General features: G+C 40.1%; 1 protein-coding gene and 1 long non-coding RNA gene across 3 annotated transcripts in view; one reads left to right on the top strand and one right to left on the bottom strand.

Moving 5' to 3' along the window:
- The window catches only part of TET1 (tet methylcytosine dioxygenase 1), a 63124-nt gene extending 58268 nt beyond the window's left edge, over positions 1–4856 (top strand). The window contains exons 11-12 of one of the 2 annotated variants that reach the window (XM_033515767.1): positions 3–342; positions 2564–4856. In XM_033515767.1, the coding sequence (XP_033371658.1) occupies positions 3–342; positions 2564–3708 (1485 nt within the window). In that variant the 3' untranslated portion in view covers positions 3709–4856. The remainder of the gene's footprint in view (positions 1–2; positions 343–2563) is intronic. The other variant, XM_033515769.1, reaches the window with a different exon arrangement.
- Positions 4857–4904: 48 nt separating this feature from the next.
- LOC107206745 lies at positions 4905–19037 on the bottom strand. Its single transcript, XR_001522513.2, has 3 exons — positions 18741–19037; positions 15678–16437; positions 4905–5395 (listed from the first exon to the last, which is right to left on the bottom strand). It is a non-coding gene; the product is annotated as an uncharacterized LOC107206745 (long non-coding RNA).
- Positions 19038–19047: the final 10 nt, after the last annotated feature.

The raw sequence follows: 19047 nt of genomic DNA on the forward strand, positions 1-19047 counted from the left end.
AGGTCTGTACCTTAACGAAGGAAGATAACCGGAGAGTGGGGGTCATTCCAAGCGATGAACAGCTCCATGTGTTGCCTCTTTACAAAATCTCACAAACAGATGAGTTTGGCACTGAAGAGGGCCTGGAAGCCAAGATAAAAGCCGGAGCCATACAGGTGCTCACAGCGTTCCCCAGAGAAGTGCGAATGTTGGCTGAGCCTCTCAGAGCTACCAAGAAAAAGAAACCAGACACCAGGAGGACCCCGAGTGAAAAGCAGCCATTAATAGATAAAAAATATTCAACGCCAGTAAAACTGAAAACTGAAGCCCCAGAAAATCTTGGCAACACTTTGAATTGTTTAGGTGAGTGATACTTAGGAAATTCTGCCAGTCTGTTCTGATTCTCTGTTCTCTTACATATCCAATGGGAGAGAAAAACTCCTTTAAAATAAACCATTTGTGTATTCTGTGGTTTTGGGGTTAATGAACAAGTCACTGTAGCCAGTGTTGTCTCATGGGGCAGAAGAAACCCCAGGTGATCACCCAAAAATAGTTTATTGTTGGTCTGTGAACACCTATGTTCACCTGAGTTTCCTTGTTCTAACAAATAATGGCAGTTTGACAGTCTTTGAAGAACATTGTTGGAATGTTTCCCTAAATAATTTCTGTCACTTTAAAGTACAAGAACTGTGTTCTCCACTTCCTATGGCAGATAATGGCTTTCTCAGAATCTGAGCTGTGATACTTCCCTGTCAATGGCATGAACCCTGCTGCACAGCAGGAGATGTGTCAAATCCCCCAGGGGTTATCGAGTGGCTGCTCCTGTTGGCAAGGAGCAGGTGCCAGCGAGGCTGTGTGGGCAGCGCAGAGCTGTGCCTGGGCTCAGCTCTGGTACCTCGTGTCACTTGTAGGACTGTGGGATGGGACTGGGCAGTAATGACAAGCAGAAAAGAAGGAAGAGGTGGAAGAAGCCGTGGTCTTAAATTCTCTGATTAGCAGGTGAAAAATAAATAAAATGAAACCCAGTCTGTTAGGAAGAAGAGAAGAAAATTAGCCCATCTGCTGTAATTTTGATTTTTTTTTTTTTTTATCCAGACCTATGTAGCAGATTTAAGGGGAGGAGTGACAGGTAAATGTGTTTGAAAAATATCTGCTTTTTGGGGGATAACATTTAAAAAACAAATAGAAATTCATTTGCTACTCTTCTGTAATTGAATACCAAGGGTTGTTAAAACTTATTTTCACAGAACACGTTTCTATCTCGTGAGGTGATGGAATGCAATTCTCAAATGCTATGTTTAAAATTTTTAGGGCAAAGGCCTTGATCTGGGGGGGGGCTGTTAAAGTCATTCAACACTTTGTGTTTTATTTCATAAAACAGGTTTTTAAAGAGTTGATGTGGCCTCCTCACGTCCCCATACAGCTTTCAGTTTTTGCATACTGTTATATGTCATCTCACTTTGACTTTTTTGCATTCCTATTGGAGGAACGTTCTTAATTCACCACTAGTTTATAAATTACTAGGAGAGAGAGAGTAGAAGAAAGAATAATGCTTTTACACTGTGTAAAACATTAACCATTCTGTGTATTTATGGGATAAACAAGAAACATTGACAGTCTTCTATGAGAGTAAGCAAGAGCTCTCTGTGGGGTGCCAGTCTGCTGGAAAACACATGGCAAGGCATTGCAGAGCATGATGCAAAGCCCAGCAAAGTCAGTGGAATTCTGTCCCGTTACTCCCATGGACTCTGGGCTGAACCCAGATGAGAATCAGAGCCCACAGTGAGGATCAGTTTTGTGAGGAACTTGTTCCCAGTCAAGCCATGGCTGGAAATGGCTTAAGGAACAGACACTGAACAAGGATGTATGCACAGAGATCTGAAATAATGAGGCAATTAGATGAAAAGATGCAAGACAGCCAAATCACATGACTCAAAATCCATTTTATAAGGATGGATTTACCTGGAGCATGTTGCCAGAGACTTTTTTTTTTAAAAAAAAGGCAATTTCTGAGTCAGTATTGGAATGCATGAATCATTGTAATTCAGTAATTCATAGTAATTCAGTGTTTTTGCTGTGATGGACAAGATCCATAAACATGCTTTTTCCTTGGATCATTATATGGGGTTAAGGCAGGTCAGAATTTTGACTGATTCATAGGCTGAATTTCATCAATTATGTAAAAACTGAAGGCCAGCAGTCAGCTGCTGGGAAGCATTTCTGTAGGACTGGGCTGTGTGAATTTGGATTCAGTGGTTATTTCATTTTATCTGTTTATTTTCTTTATCCCCCTGTGAAATACCTTTCTGTTGTATATACCAGCAGCCTGACTGGAAAAGGTTAAGGCATTAATTGAGCAAGGTTATTTTATATATATATGTATGTATGTATATATATTCATGCTAAATAAATATACATATGTATGAATATATATATGTATATATATTCATTCAAACTAAAAGTAATAATTTTGAAAAATCTGTAGTCCATGTACATTTTTCATGTTGGAAAGCAAGTATGGAAATCTAAGAGAGGTATTTTATTGATTGAGAAGTACTTACACTTTGGTGTGCATTTCTTCTAGGGAACAAAACAGATGCTTTAAAACCTGGAATAAAAATGGAGACTTCCAACCACCTTTATGCCATGAAACATACTTCAAACACTACTAAAAATTGCTCTTTATTAAAACAGTACACGGCTTCCTCCCCCTTTAAAGTGGATAGTTTACATCCTTATCCATCTCTCGCACACAAGTCTGGCCTAACTGCAGTGACTAATATTCAACAAGATTTTTCAGTTCCCTACGGGTATTTTGAATGCAGTACCAAGCAACCTCACGTGGCACCTTATGTTAACTGCAAGAGCTTTGATGTGTCAGTCAAAGATTATACTGGAATTCTGCTGAACGATAAGATGAATGGAGTGCCACCGCTTCTTCCCGAGGTCACTGCTCCAGGCCCCCCAGCCCACAGAGAGCCCCTGCCCACTATACTTGAACATCATCAGCCAGACAAACAGAATTGTCAGCTTCAGCCGGACACTTCTCCTTCCTCAGAGACGATCAGCTCTTGTGACTCATCAGTACCGCTAAGCTCTTCGGCAAAGGACGCCGTGGGAACCGAAGCTGACTGTTCCCATGGATGCCCGGGGGAAAGGGGCAGCTCCCATCCAGGGCAGATCTGTGACTTTGACTGCGTTGACGAAAAGCAAAACAGTGCACTGGGACAACCGGCTGATTCTGAAGAAAAGGCTGAGGAATTGTGGTCAGACAGCGAGCACAATTTTTTGGATGATGATATTGGTGGGGTTGCTGTGGCACCTTCTCATGGTTCTATCTTAATTGAATGTGCAAGACGTGAACTCCACGCTACCACACCAATTAAAAAACCCAACCGCAATCATCCCACAAGAATTTCTCTGGTTTTTTACCAACACAAAAATTTAAATGAGCCAAAACACGGTTTAGCCATGTGGGAAGCAAAGATGGCCGAGAGGGCGAGAGAAAAAGAAAAAGAAGCGGAACGATTAGGAACGGAGAATCCTGAACTGAACTCTAGCAACAGGAAAGCAAAGCAACCAAGTGAAAACAGAGATATTTTTTATGAAGACAACGAGTTCAACCAAATTCCATCCCGCAGAGCATTGACAGTAACCAAGGATAACGTGATCACAGTATCTTCATACGCCCTGACACGAGTGGCAGGGCCCTACAACCATTGGGCGTAGGTGTCGCTGTGGTGTGCCCCTCCCGGTGCAGTTACACGGTGTTTCTTTAAGGTGCTGTTAAAGAACAAGTCTCCTGTCGTTTACTATTTGCTCATCTCAACCATTTTAAGGCTGAGGTAAAAACACAAAAAAAAGGGGGGGGGGAATTTCTTCTTAAACTGTGACTTTAACATTTGGTGGTGCTCAAGCACATTTTAAGCAAAAAAAAGAAAAAAAGTTGTATAGTTTTAATACATTCTAAAAAAAGATTTTGTTTAGGTTATTAACCTTGATTGAATCATTCAGTTTATTACCTTTAGGAATTTATATTTTGGTGCTTTAAATCGTCTGTTTACTACAAAAATCATTTATAGGTATTTTAACAGGTTCACATTTTATGGTGTTAAATCAAATTATACAGTTATAGCTCTACACAGCTCTTGGTGCTTAACCACATCAAACAGTTAAAAATAAATAAGCTGAATTATTACTTCATGGTGCCATTGCTTTAACAACTTCCAACCATTGCTGTATAGTCCAAATTACAGACAAATCTTTTAGAAAACCAATTAATTTTGTTCTTTAGATTCGTCAGTAGAATGAGGTTATTGGTAATGATGGCTGGAAGTTGTTTCTAAGCTGTAAATATATATTTTAAAAGCACTTTCTATTTTTAAAATTAACTTGAAATAGTATAGTATAAGGATCATATTGTCTAAGGTTTGTGCATACTCTACAGAAGAAATGATTTTGTTCTTGCTGTGCAGAGTTCCATGGTGTTACAGCTGCAGGCTGTATGCTGATAGCATATGTGGTTGTGTTTAACTTGCCCTTTTTCACTGAAGATTTTATGTTGCATTTAAACAAACAGTAATGAATTATAGAGCCTTTTTTATTCTTTTTCAAGAGAGTGTACAAACATGAAATGAGGAGATGTCTGGTCAATACGTGTGTTGCTATTGGGAGTTATGAATATTATCTGGTTTTTTTAAAGGCAGCATTTGTTATGGTTTCTTTGAGCAATAAGTGCATCAGTCTCATTTGTTTGCAGCATTCTAAGTTAACATGGCAACAAAATGTTCCTAATGCCTCAGGGGTAGGATTGTTTTGGGATAAAAAATACCCCCTAGAGTTGCCTTATTCTAATCTGATTTTAAAAAAAAAAAAAATTGGGAAAAATACAAAAAAAGTATTGGAAAAGTATCAAATTTCTGATATTTAGCAGCAAAGTTTATGTTAAGAAAAACCTATCTGTAATATTCACCAACTTTCTGAGTTGAATTATTTTGCAAAAATGTTTTGTAAATTTTTGAAGCAATTTATACATTTCACATGGAAAGGGTTGTATCCTTCCTTGAAATTTATGTTCTTCATTTCTTTTGAGAAAGTGACATATCAGGAACCGAGTATTTGCTAAACCAGAGGAAAAACAGACACTCCATTGCTTTTAAATACTGTAGCATCCCACTCTTCTTTCTGATTCTCCTCTCCTACGTATTTCTTGTTTAAACTTATTTATTTAAACAAATTACCAAATGACAACGTTAGCTAAGGACTGACCTCATCCTGCAACTTCTTCCATGCGAGCCGGCTGGAGCCAGGAGGAGCAGTGACACCAGGACTCGCTGGGGTCCGAGCGCTGCAGGATCAGGCCCACAGACAGAGCTGTCCCCTCCTTCTGCCTCGGTGCCCGCCCTGGCTGGGGATCCTGTAGGTAAAATGAAGTCACTTTTCCAGTGTGGAAACATACTAATAATATACTTGACAATATTATACTGTAGTGGTGCTGTATAGAGGAATACAAACTATCTGGATCTGCTTTATTTAAAGACAAGGTGCTTTTTCCTTGAGAAGCTGAAGTGCAAGAACTCTTATTTACAGTTTTGGTACGAAAAGTACATCAGTGGTGTTTGGAAAACATAGTGCCAGTCAGGACCTTGGTGCTACAAATCCTTTGGTGCGGCTGTAGATCCATGAGACTGTTTTCCTGTAGCCATGTGCAGCATTTGCAGGAGCCAGGTCTGAAGTAGCAATCGCTATGTAATGATCCTGGGTTCAGCTCAACTGATTCCTGTTCAAATTAACCAAGCTATTAATGGCAGAGGATGGAGGAACTGAACCAGTTCTTTGTATCTTACCTATTTTAAGTAAAACCTGTAAAAACCGGGTATGCTGCAAATTTTAGTTCAAAGCTTAATAGTAGTTCGAATAGAGGATATGAAGGGATTGTAAATAATGATAAAACAGAACCAATATTATGCCATTGTTTTGTACCAGCAGTTTTATGCTTACTGACTGTGTAATATACAGTATACATCAAATCATTATGGTATTTTGTGTGCCTTAGATTTCCATTTTAAAACTTGTCTATTTTTGGTGAGCTGAAGATCTGTAGGAATTGCAGCTGTCCATACAGTCAGTAGTACTGTACATTCCATAGCTGTTCCAGTCATGTATTCGTCCCACCACGTAACAATTCGTTTATTGGTTTCACTGATAAGCCCCGACACCTTCAGTTTCTGTAAAGCTGTAATTCAGCACTCTCATGTGATAGATTTACTTCACAAAATTGGTAAGCTACAGAGCCATCTCTTTACCTTTTTAAATGTTCATACCATTAAAGTGGATCATTTTTACTTGAATCTTCTCCTACAAATGCCCACATTTAACTTACTGGAAATTTCAGATAAAAACGTTCCATTGAAAAACCAGCAGCTTCCCTCTAAGAAGTGAGGCACTGAAAGGTGGATCTTAGAGGATCCTTTCAAACCTTTTTTTGAACTGGCAGTTCTAACAAAGAAATGTGTATCTTAACATAATACATACTATTAACTGATAGGTGCTAAACTCACAGTTACTACTTCATTAATATTACTTACATGAGAGAAATATATCATCTATACAATAACATATCACCCACGGTGCTCTTTCCTTGGCTGTCTTTCACCTAAACTGCTTTTTAACACATCCTGCCAGCAGGTTGGCCACTTCCACTTCCTGCTGGACATGTAATGGGTTGTGATTTGAGAAGCTGATCCTTTCTATTGCTGTACTGCAGTATAGAAAATGCAACTATTTACTGGTTTTACAACCCTGTGCTATTTCTTGCAACACTTCAGGATATTTTTCAGTCTTGTACACAAATTGCATTGCTTTCAGTAAGGTTATCATTTTATAACAGTGTTGATCTCTTAAAATCTTCAACTCTGTGCATGTTCTTTTCTTTGCAGCCCACACAGCCACGTGTAATTTGCTCTTAGGTTTTAACCCAAGTCCTTTTTGGATAGTCAGTCCAGGAGCTGGATCAAAAATTAAGGCAGCTGGCTAGGTCAGACCTGCATGTTTTATTTGATTTCCATCAGCTGGCACAATGTTCTGGGTGAAAAACCAGCACGTGGATTCAGATGTGGACTGGAAGTGGGGTGTGCTTGTCTTTGGATCGTTTTTCACAGTATTCCAGGAAAAACTGTCATGATCCAACACAGGACACCTCTGACTTCCCAGAAGAAATGTGTCTCATCCCTTTGTCCACTGGGTCCAGTACCGCAACTCTGCTATGGAGGGGAGGAGCAGGGCTTGTTGCAGGACCAGTTGTGTTTGACTCCCTGTGGGAGTCACTGCAGTTGTGTCCAATTAAACAGTGAATTTACTGATTTTTCACATGCTAGTGTATTGCAGGAAATAGAAATACTTCTGTAAATACTTTAGTCACAGGATCCAAGAAGCTTTGCAAGTCCTTAAAAATACTTGCAGCTTCCAACCTGTAACAGTTGTATTCTGATTTTTTAAGGACTTCCTAAGAACCTTAACTGATGGTGAAAGTCCTTGTGTTAGCTATGACAGTGCTTCTCTAGATGTAGCACAGGAAATAACTGTAGCATCTTGAGCAACATTTTATGTTAAGCATGGGTAAATGACAACTTGTCTAGTACTTAAGATTTTTCCTAGCATACAGCTGTATGGGGTTTTTTTAAAGAACTTTTTAATTTCATTGCAGTATTAACTAAATATGGTGGATTAAGGTTGGGTGCTGTTCACACTGCTGCAGCCCTGCTGACTGCAAAGTGTTCATTCATCAAGTTTTCCTGCAATTTCCATATTTAATTGGATGGGTATGGACAACATCTGTGTCAACTCAGAGGTCAATCCCGCTCTTTCACTTCCCATGCAACTTCTCTAATATTGCAATTAACTCTGTTTATCAAGTGGTCATCAGCTTTGTAATCCATTTTAAATATATGGTTGTTTCTTTTCCACAGAAATCCTGTAATTTCTAGGCTATCAGAAGGAAATAGCTGTGCTTTCAGATACATGAAAAACTCAACTGCATGGCCACTTTCATGCTTTGTGTATGCTAACACCAGTTACATTCAGGCAGTGTGGGGCAAACTCTTTCAGGCTTCTTGTGGTCACTGAAATTCAGATAAGGGTCTTTGTGATGTCTACTCCAAAAAACTGTGTTTTATTTCTTGTGTGAAAGCTGCCAGCCAAGCTGTGACCTGTGATGATCTGCTCTTCAATAGCAATTAGAGATGAGGAACAGTCCAATCACATTTGGGAATTCCTGCTTTATCAGGTGTTGATCTGACTTGCAGGAGGAAGTGTGGAGGGAATATTTTTCCACTGATTATTGTGACACCACGGTACTGCACTGCAATGTCTGTGTCACAGCACTGCTCTAACCAGTGAGATGTTTTGTTGTGGGTATTACGTGCAAATTCACCTCTTTGCACAGTTCCTTCCACAGGCAGAAATCTCTCCTTTGGTCTCTGCCTGGTTTAAAAAAATACCAAAAGAAGGAGAGAGCTGGCCTCTGTTTTTGATAGGCATAGACAAACAAGGTAGCAAGCACTGCTGCCCTTTGTCACCATCAAGATGGAGAATACAGAAAGCTGATGGATGTTGGTTGGACTTGATGGTCTTTAAGGTCCTTTCCAACCTTCATGATTCTCTGCACAGCGTAAATAAATCACAGGCAAAGTTGTGAAGGTACAATTGGTTTTTGAGTCAATCTTCTATGTACGTGTAGTTGCCATGGTACTTCTTTATACTAACACTTCTTTTGGTCCATCTGACTTTAAATTCAGTAGCTTATTTTGTTTAGTCTGTGACACACTTACATTCTCCTTGAATCTAAAACAGTGACCAGGGTCAAAAATCTAGAGGATGTGGCTCCTTAATTCTTAACAGTTCAGGAAGCGATTTCAGTCTCTTCTGGGACTACCTGATGTTTAGTCAGTCTTCACAGGTTGTCTACATGCTGCTTTAGGATGTTGCTACAAAATTATAATTACAGAAAGGAAAGAGTTTTACATTCAGGGTTTCCTGAAGGACCAAGGATTTCTAATAGTAGAACCTGATCAGGCACCAGGATACATATGGATCACTTCCTCTAAGGAGTGGTTGAATATATGCTGTGTTTATTACTTCCCTGTAAAACTTCTTTGGTTCTCTTAGAGAAGAGGCAAAACTTTTTAATACTGTCACATACCTGACTAAATTATAAAGACTTAGTTCTATGTGGTGCTGTGTTGTCTCCCTGAAAAACACTTAATATGGCTAGTGTTGATTAGTAGGTATCACTTTCTACTCTGTACAGGTGACAGTGGATACTCCAAGCCACCTTTCTCACTCCATGTCCTTTCTGGATCATCAGCTGTGGTTAGCTATGGTCAGTTAGTGCTGCCTCACTTTGTCACCTGCTCTGGATGCTTTCAATGCTTGTAACTACTCCAAAAGTTTTCCCTTAGCAGATCTGCTTCAGCACTTGCCATTAGCAGCACGGCTGTCAGCCTGCCCGCGAGTCCCCCTGCACGCTGTCCTGTGTATGGAAATCAGCCATCTTCATCTCGGGAATGTCACATGAATCTGTTCTCCTTGGGACTCTCCCCCTAAAATCCATTTATTTCAGTCACCTGGAACAGGCTGCCAGGAGAGCTTGTGTATGTGCCCCATCCCTGGAAGTGTCCCAGGCCAGGCTGGACAGGGCTTCAAGTAACCTGGTGGAGTGGAATGGGGGGCAGGGGGTTGGAAAGAGGTGAGCTTTAAGGTCCCTTCTGACCCAAACCAGTCTGATTCCTTAATCTTATATTCTATAGGTGACAGTTCTAGGGCTTTTACTTCACATTTTCTCATACAGGGCCTAGAATATCACAGTTGGGATATTTTTAAAGTCTAGTAGAGATGGACAATTCATAATCTGTCACAATCACTTTTTATGCTTTTTAAATCAAATAATTAGTTTTTCAGTTAACGTTCAGATTTTTTGATGTAGTAGTTACAATCTGTACTGCAAGACTAGAAAACCATCATCCCCTGAGAAGGAAAAGTCATTCCTTCTCAGAGCACAGGATTTTTTCATGTTGGTAGCATCTCTGTGTTCTCTTGTCTTTCAAGTCACTTTTAACAGCTCTGCTCAATTCCTGACATGCGACAGCTGCTGCAGCCCCTGCATGATGGCAAGAGCAGGAGTGTTTCTTTACATCTTCTTTAAACCTTAGATCAGTCTTTGTGAGATATCCAAGTGTTTATGTAAGATAAATGCCTGAACTAACACAGGACTGCTTGGAAAAAAGATGTTCTTCCTTCTCTGGCAAAAAATGGAACGGAAAGAGCTTGAGAAGAAAACAATTAAGGTGGTTACTGCCTTTTATTGAAGGGTATTGAGGTGTCAGCATTGCTGTTTCTTTGTCTTTCTGAGAATAAGGACTTTAGGATTCTTTTTCCAATCCAGTTCCCCAGTTCACCATCCCAACAATTGCTCATGGTGTTTAATCATGTACTGCTAAGCTTCAGTTTTAAAAGATACAAGATGCTTCTTGATGCTGTATCCTTAATTCTTCCAGACAGTGTCTTTTCCTTTCTTCTTCTACTGGGCCATTACATATGGCATTTTTCCACACACACTTTTATTCAAATGCCAGAATCTTCCAACAGCATACTTGCAGTGAGTGCAAGACTGGGGTGCTAAATAAGGTGAAGGTGACTTACTTTGGTGTGACTGATCAACGGTGCTTTTTTCAACACTTTGCACACCTTACAGACATTCCTCACAAAGTCACAGAGCGCAGGTGTACACCTCAAAAACTACACTATGTAGGGAGGACAGGTTTGGCATTTCAGCTACAAGTTTAAGAGTTACCAGTTACAGCAGGTGAACTGTGTTCCCAAGATATGCTGTTGCAGTGAAGCAAAGGAACTGCTAGTTTTGATGTTCAGTAGTGCAGTTGTTGCCACAGAACGTTTTAATGCTGTCGTGGAAAGTTTTGTGACCTGGTCAATATTTTACATGTATATCTGTATTTTTATTATATTGTAATGGAAAAGGGGTCTAGGGTTTGGGAGTTGTCTTAAAGTAAGAATGGAGGCCCTGATTGTCATTTATACTACTGTCCTTTGTATTGCATTGGAAGGATAAAGGGACCTTAAATGGATGTCACTTTAGCTTACATCCTCTGGAGTATCCCATCACACTGATCAGAGTATAAAAGGTCAGTAGTATAAATAAAAACAGTTACTAAATGATTGATTTGTACAATCACCTGAAATAAATTTCATTGTATCCTTACTGTGCATGTACTGGCCAGTAACATCCAGATTGTTCTTAGTTTAGAAATACAGGTTGAAGAGAGACCTGCTTGGGTTTTACCAGGTTTTAAATATTCGTTTATATTGGCTGTCCTTTGCCCAACAATGTGGTAAAAGATTTGTACCTGTAGGTAATGGCCAGCCCAGAAATTTCACCAAATTGTCAAAAATGCTATTTTTATGGTAATTTTTCTTAAAATACTTGCTACCCTTTATCGTAACTTGGATCCCTTTTACTTGATGATATCAACTGGGGTTGTGACAATCTACTGAACTTCCTTCTGTCCTGACTTCACACCCAGCAGAGTGTGCGATGTTGTGTGCTGTTGTCACACTCTGCTGAGTTTGGGGACACAAAATTAAAGCCAACACTTTCTGCCTTCCCTGACTGTGGTGCTACTTGCCAGGGAAAACCCTGGCATTGCTCTGCATGCCCGAGTCCTGCAGAGCTCCCCTTGCTGCCCATGGAAGCTTTATGTAAACAGCAGCCCCTCTACATTGCAGCTACGCAATGCAAACTTCTCGTTCAAAAAAAGTTTGAGGAAAAGGAAATATTCTTTCCTTCTTAAATTTTTACACTGCAGTGATACTGCAGAGCCTAATGAGAACAGATTTTGTAGCAGCTTTGAGAATGACTGTCTAATCCATGCAACTCAAAAGGCAGCAGCTGAACTTCATGAAGCTCTTGTCCTCTAAATGAAAATATAATTAGTCGAGAGGAACAAATGGGATATGCCAGTACTGCTAAAAGAAAGCCAGTTCCAACCAATGCAAACATTCATACATTTCAGTCTTTACCAGTGGATTATTCTACAATTATTTTTCAGTTTGGAAGAGGCAGCTCTTCATAATGTGACAATATCATGCCAGGTCACAAGTACTGATTCAAAATGTATTGTCATTAAGAAAGAATATAAATATGTAAGGACATGCTGTACTGAAATGCTATGGCTAATGAATTTCTTCCTGCTTTGGGAAGATAAAACATTAACAATATGCCAAAGCAAAAGATAAAAAGAGTCAAGGGGGGTTTTTTTTCTTCTCTCTTTCTTCTTTTCAATCTTTCCTTTCTTTCCTTGGGATGCATTTGATATTTATTTTTCAACTTTAAATTTGAGGTTTTATTCCCAGTTACCAATGTACTGTATTGAAATCTGGAACATAAAAATAACAATTTCAAGCAAAAGATGATGTACAGGGAGAAAAAAATCAGAAAGAAAAAGCACTTCATTATGTCACAGTATTTACAGGAGAAAGTGTAAAAATTACTTATTTTCTAAAAAACAACATTTGGGGCCTGATTCTTTCCTAGTATAACTGAGCATAGCTCCCTGAGGCTGGTGGAGCTGGGCATGGTTATGCTAGCTGAGAACCTGAACCTTAAAATCTTCTTTGCAGACAAGGGAACCCTTACCAGCAGTACTTGAAGACTTGTGAGTTGTGACTGCATGTTACTTGAAAGATCTAATTAAGCTATGTTTTTTGGTGCAAGCAGTTGTTGTACATGATTTCATGTTTATGTAGCAAGATGCATTGAAATGTTGATACTAGTATTGAAACATACATGTAAAAATTGTCGTTGTGGAAATTGTCTGTTCTGTTCTATTTTTCTTGTGTGTCTCATCTGTTTAGAACGTAAACTTTCTTTTTTTTTTATTGTCCTAACTGAATAAGGCTAAATGAATACTGTAATTGAAAATATATTTTAAATCTTGTCATGAGTTTTTAAAAAGACTATTACAAATTGTATCATTCCTGATTACACAGAACTTTGTGGGTGGTTTTAAATAAATTTTATACTTCTATTTTGCACTTAGTCGTCTAATTTTTCTTTCCTGCTCTTAGCAATAATAACCACTGTCACGTGTAGAAGTGTATTTGTTAATTATTAATAGGAGCTACAGGGGCTTCACCCAAAAAGTCAGCAGGTTTCTGCACTAGAAGGGGACAGGCATAAATCCAGTGCCTGTTCTCATTCTGCCTCTGCTTCAGGCTGGACTGACCTGTGCCCAGAGAAGCAGCCAGAAAATCTGAATTTCATTTTCTGGCTAAAAAGGACAAAACAGTTTGTGAACACATCTGTACAATGTCTCTTTTTGCAACCTGTTTGGCAGAGCAAGCTAAATATTTCCAGCCACTGGAAATATTTCATGTTTATTTGCTGCAAATCAGAGTGGGTATGGTTGGGGTTTTTTGTCTAAACAGACCTCAGCACTAGCCTGCTTTACTGACACTGTAGTGCACAACAATACTAAACAGAACCCCTGTTGTTTAGACCTGAAGAAAAGGAGGAATACAACTCTTGACTCTTTTCCTGCTTTGCTTCACGCAGCAGCAAAATAATAAGCAAAAATAATCTTCCAGGTAACCAGAATCTCCGAGGGAGCAGCAAAATGCTGGTACCCTCTGGGTTCACTAATGCCCTGGAAAGAAACTCCATTGTGTGATATGGTACATCTAATTCCTGGGGGGTGGATGTGATCATCCAACAGGGAGGCCTTGACCTTCCAATGTAAGCTGCTCTTTTAGAGGATAATTGCCACTGCTGGGGTTTTATGGCAACATCTCCCAGGCTGCCCCAGGCCCTCTCTGAACTGCACTATTAAGTCCTTGTTCAACAGAGCCACACATTCCAGGGTTCAATGTCAGAGTCAGGAATCCCCAGCACAGGTGTCTTACGAAAGGCACATGGATTTTGAAAGGCACTTCAAGCCTTGGACCAGACCCAAGAACATCAGTGCTGAGGAAGAGCAATGAGAAACATTCCCCAGGTCCTTTTAAGGTACTGCCAGCCACCTGCCCATTGCCTCCCCCAGGCATTCCCACCAGGCAGTTTGATCCCAGTCAGAGCTGCATTTCCTCATAGATCATGGAGTGTGTTACAGAGAGGTATGAAAATGTACCTTCACCTCCACATTATGAAAACAAAACTAAACCAGATTTACCTGCCCCTGCATCCCAGTTGCCAGAAGTTAGTTTACCACCTAGAGATGGCTTCAGTGCTTTTTTTATATCCTGGATTTCTGATCTACATTATAGAAGATAACAGAATATTGGTGTAGTACAGTTGGTTGCTTTTACATTCTTACGCCTTAGATTGCAATTACTACTAAAATGGTGTTAATTGTTAACAATTAAGCTGCAAAATAAGCTTTTTTGCTGGTGCTATAGTTAAAAGTTTTCCCTAGTACTGCTACACTGCTACATATTATAGAATGCCAGGATTTGCTGTTCAACAGTGCTAATGTTGGTCACTGCTGTTGAGAGTTAATATTTAACACAGAGTATTAGTTTACATTCAAAAGGGTATTCATCAAAATAGTGGGGTTTCTGTGTACTCTGTCTATCAGAACAAACAACATATTCCAATGTTATTTAAACACAAGCAAAGCATTGCTTCAATTAGTGTTTTGGTTCAGGACGCGGCCTAGATAGTCTAAAATAAAATACCAGCAATCCCCATCTGTGTTTTTAAACTTAGACAAACTGAGAAAGTATTTAAAATGTGGAAATTTAAACCTGGCTATTTCAATAACCATTGGCTGGAGCACAGTTCCCAAGATGGGTCTCCAATTCCATGTCCAGTCTGTTTACTTCTGGATACTCTTTTGTGAGATATACCACTAATACAAACCCCTTCCATGCTTAGTGCTTGAATCCTTGAAAATGTCCATGTCTTTCTACACCAGACCAAGAACTACTTACAGTCCTGCTGTACCATGTGTCCCTTTCCATTTGTAACGTAACTGGGTAACCCTTTCATGCTGTTTGATCCTAAAGGAGTCCTAAATTGCTGCTAGAGGCATGATGTAGCCTTTTTTTTTCAGCTCAGAACAGCAAAACCTTTGTTTCCTGTAGTGTATAAAGTCAGCAGTTCAGTTTCTTGCTTTACACATAGCTGCTGTTTTTGCATGAGGGTGACTGAGTCCCTTCACTTGAGGAATCCCTTCAGGGAAATAAAGGCCTAAGCCAGTGCTTCACCAAACAAACTCTCTGGTGCTGGACCCTAACTCATTTCCACAACAGCAGAAAGCCTTGTAAGGACTCACTTGGATTGTGGCTCCTACAGATTTGAAGGGTGGGATTTGTTGACTTTTTGTACTGTTGCAAATTGTCTTGTTCTATGAGGGTAAGAGGCTGTAAGTGGTTCAGGTGTGCCACTGCCTGACAATCCTCCTTAGGCCGTAGCTCTGCTACTCACAGACGTTTAAAACCAGGAAGAAACCCCAAGGGTGCTGTGTGTAAAGGGCTGACCAGCAAACCTGTCAAGTGCCAGAGGCTCTGGAACCCCCAAAGAATACAGGCAAGTATTCCCTGAATATGCAACTGCTATTGCATCTGAGCAGAGTACAGATCTGCTTCAGTCGTGCTCCTCTGCTGTCTCCCACTGCAGGAGGCCTTACCTGGGCTCTTGTTGCACACAGAAGTTCTCAGGATGCTCCTGTTCTCCTCCTGTGCATTAAACATGAGTCTGTGCACTCAGCTGTCCTGCACCAGGACCTGTGTCTGTCTGTCCTGCAGATTCGAGAGAGGCCTGTGCTCTGCTGTGGGAAGAGGCTGAGCACTGCTGGCAGTGGTGGAAGGGAAATGGGTTCCCAGCTCTCCATCTCCTGCTTCTCAAGCAATGGAACTGAGATGTTAAAGGCAGTCAGGATTTTTCTTTCTCTTGCTCTTCTCCATGGCCTGTCTAAGATTGTACCTTTATTCTGGCTTTCATATGGCTGGCTTACCCCAAGACTGTAAGGGGAGAGCTGAGAAGTCTTTTCTGTGTGTGCAGTCAAACCCAATACACTTAGAAAAACAAACCCAGGGCCTTCCTGAAGGTACTGAGGATTTGAATACAAGTCAGACTGGGTAAGAGAAAAGGAATCCTTAAAACTTACGACTTTATGAAAAGCCACTGTTCTTGTGGTTCCTGGGCAAGGTGAATTACATCTCTTTTTTTAAATGTGATGTTCACAGATCACTCCAGGTTGGTGGGGACCTCACACCATCACCTGGCCCCACCTGGAAAAGAAAGCCTAGGTGGGATTTTCTAGCCCCCTGCCCAGCTGTGTCTGCAGAACTTCCATTGATGGGGACTCTCAATTGCTCTAACTGAAAAAAAAAATCTCTTTTACGAAGATGAAAAAATTTCCCTTCTGTGCTTCTGGTGTCTATTACCTACAAAATAATTAAGAATTACTTTATTTGTGCTATGACATTTTTACCCATTTAAAACTTTGTCAGAAGTCTGTTCTCAATGCATTTAATTTTATTGCAATACAGCAGACCACAAAAGCCTTTCTGGTCTTACCATGGGACTCTTAAAAACAAACAAACAAACAAACAATCTTTACTTGCAATCAGCTGAACCTGAGCAGGTTGGTTTAATTCTGTTATGTCCTTCCTGTATTCTTGAGGGGTCTGGCCAGTTTAGAATCATTTTGTCAAATATTTTGTACAGCAGTATGTAATAAAGTTCAGTTTATTATATTTATTATTAAATTTCAGTACTGACTGTGTCACATGCTTGGCAAAGTGTGAAGTACATATGGCTGCAGTCAAAAAGACTACAAGAGAAAGTTTTGTGCACAAAAAAATCCATAATAATTTGCTTAGATGCTTACATGCTGCACTTTATTACAATTTAATCATCAAAAAAGCCATTAACTGGACATATCTAGAAATATAAAAATGTGTTTGATTCTCTCTGAATAATCTCTTCTGGCCTTCTGAAGAGAATAAATAAACAACCCCATCAAGAGCTGCAAAAACCAGGTTCCAGTAGGGACAGGTTTAGACCTGCAAATTAATTCAGAAATTGAACACAATGCATGGAAATGTATTTCCAACAAGAATATGGAAAAATATATATAATGATTTTTCATCTTCAAAATGGAGTATCTAAGATACCTGAAACTAGTTTCATTCTGCCTGATGCAGGAAAATATCACAGTAGTTCTGTTGCTGCTGTACAGGGACAACTGTTTGGGGCTTAATTTTTGTGTAAAGGACACTCTCTAAGAGGTGTTCAGTCATAATGCATTGATTATGGTATTGAATTCTCTAACTCAGTTCTACTAAGTTCTCCTCTTTTTGCTTTTCCAGTCATCTTTGTTAAATGTACTAATTGTGCAAAAACATTTGTGATGTTCTTTGATCATAAACTCTAAAAATTATCATTTCTCCCCACAATACCCTCAGCAGATTCTGAACTCCTGTAGCCACCAGAAAAGCTGGAAGCAACAATTTGCTTTATGGTTTTGCCTTCTAATTTGTATCTTTTTCTCAACCTGCCTCATTATTAAGGTAATTTGTAGAAATCCCATGTATTTCAGACTTCTGTCCTCGCATCAATTTTGGATTAAATTGTCCAATCCACTTAAAAGATACTGTGGGGGCCTAGAATTATTTTAAGAAACAAGACTAGAAGTGCATGTATTTTTTCACTGCCACTTCCATGACAACTGTATTTCATCACAACAGCGTGGCTTGTCTAGAGTAGAGGATACAGAGACCTCAACGATTCAGAAGGAATCATTAGTGTACTAAAAATGGCAGTGGCAAAATCTGCCTGGTAATGGTAGCAGCGTGTATCTGGAAAGGAGAAAGCACACAAAATATTCTGCTTGAGGTACAGGAAATCAGGATTGTGGATCCTGTGAGCTTCTGAGGCTTTTTTGGAGAACCTTTACTGTCTGATAAAAAGACCCTGGGGCAGAAGAGTGAAGAACAGAGCTACTTCACTACACTGATATTCACTGACAATTACTTTTTACTTTAATACAATTTTGCCATTGTTCTTTTCACATACGGTGTGGGAGAAAGTCCTGCAACCTTTTTAACATTTAATCTTATCTCCAGGTCGAAGGGTACTGATTCTCAACTGACTGTGCTGGATGGAGTTATGCCAGGAAGAAACAAGGTTTAAAATGTGTAGACTTAAAAAGAACTATGCTTCTGAATGTGAAACATCTAGACCCTCATCTAACTTGAAATATTTTAAACATCAACGGCAGACCTGTCTTTATATATTATTAAGTACCAAATGCTGGCAAAAATTTACGTGCACCTGGTGATCTGCTTCTTTATCTAGATGCCATCCTACAACATCATCTGCCTTACTGCAAGCGAGTTTGATGTTGCTGCTTCTCGGGACTTTATTCCATCACCAACTTCTGTTTTTAATGACAATGTAACACTTCGAAATCCCATTTGCATCTACTAAGTGCATCTTGCTGACTTACTCTCAAATGAACGAAGGAATTCATGTGTCTATTTCACTTCAAAACAAACTCGTGTGAAAAACTATTTATGGGATCGGCAGCTTTTTGTAACAACGCCAAGGTCTTGGGATCGATTAACGCCTACATGAATCGGCCACTCACTTGAAGAGTTAGACTCGACGATTCTTTTAAGTCCTTTCCAACTCAGACTAAGAAAGAAGAGAAATTACTCTTGCCCAGAACTCCTGAACTACTTACTGCACTGTTCCTGGCCGCAATTTCCGTTTCAAAGCATCTTAAGAGCTTTGATGCGCCCCTGGTGCGTCTGCTCTGCCTTCACCTCAGATGACTCCTTTCCCCCCTCACAGAACTGCCTGAGCGTTTGTGCGCCTACAGCCGGCTATCAGGGGAGCGGGACGGGGCTGAGGGCTGCCCCTCTCCTGCGGCGATGCGGCACCGTGAGGTGGCCTGGGGTGTGTTTGAGCACTGACGAGCCGCCGGTGGGGCGGAGAAGGAGCCCCGAGAGGGCCCAGCCGGCGCCAGCCCTGCGGCTCCCTCAGGCCGG

This window comes from Parus major, chromosome 6, assembly GCF_001522545.3.
Source record: "Parus major isolate Abel chromosome 6, Parus_major1.1, whole genome shotgun sequence".
Taxonomy (NCBI): Eukaryota; Metazoa; Chordata; class Aves; order Passeriformes; family Paridae; genus Parus; species Parus major.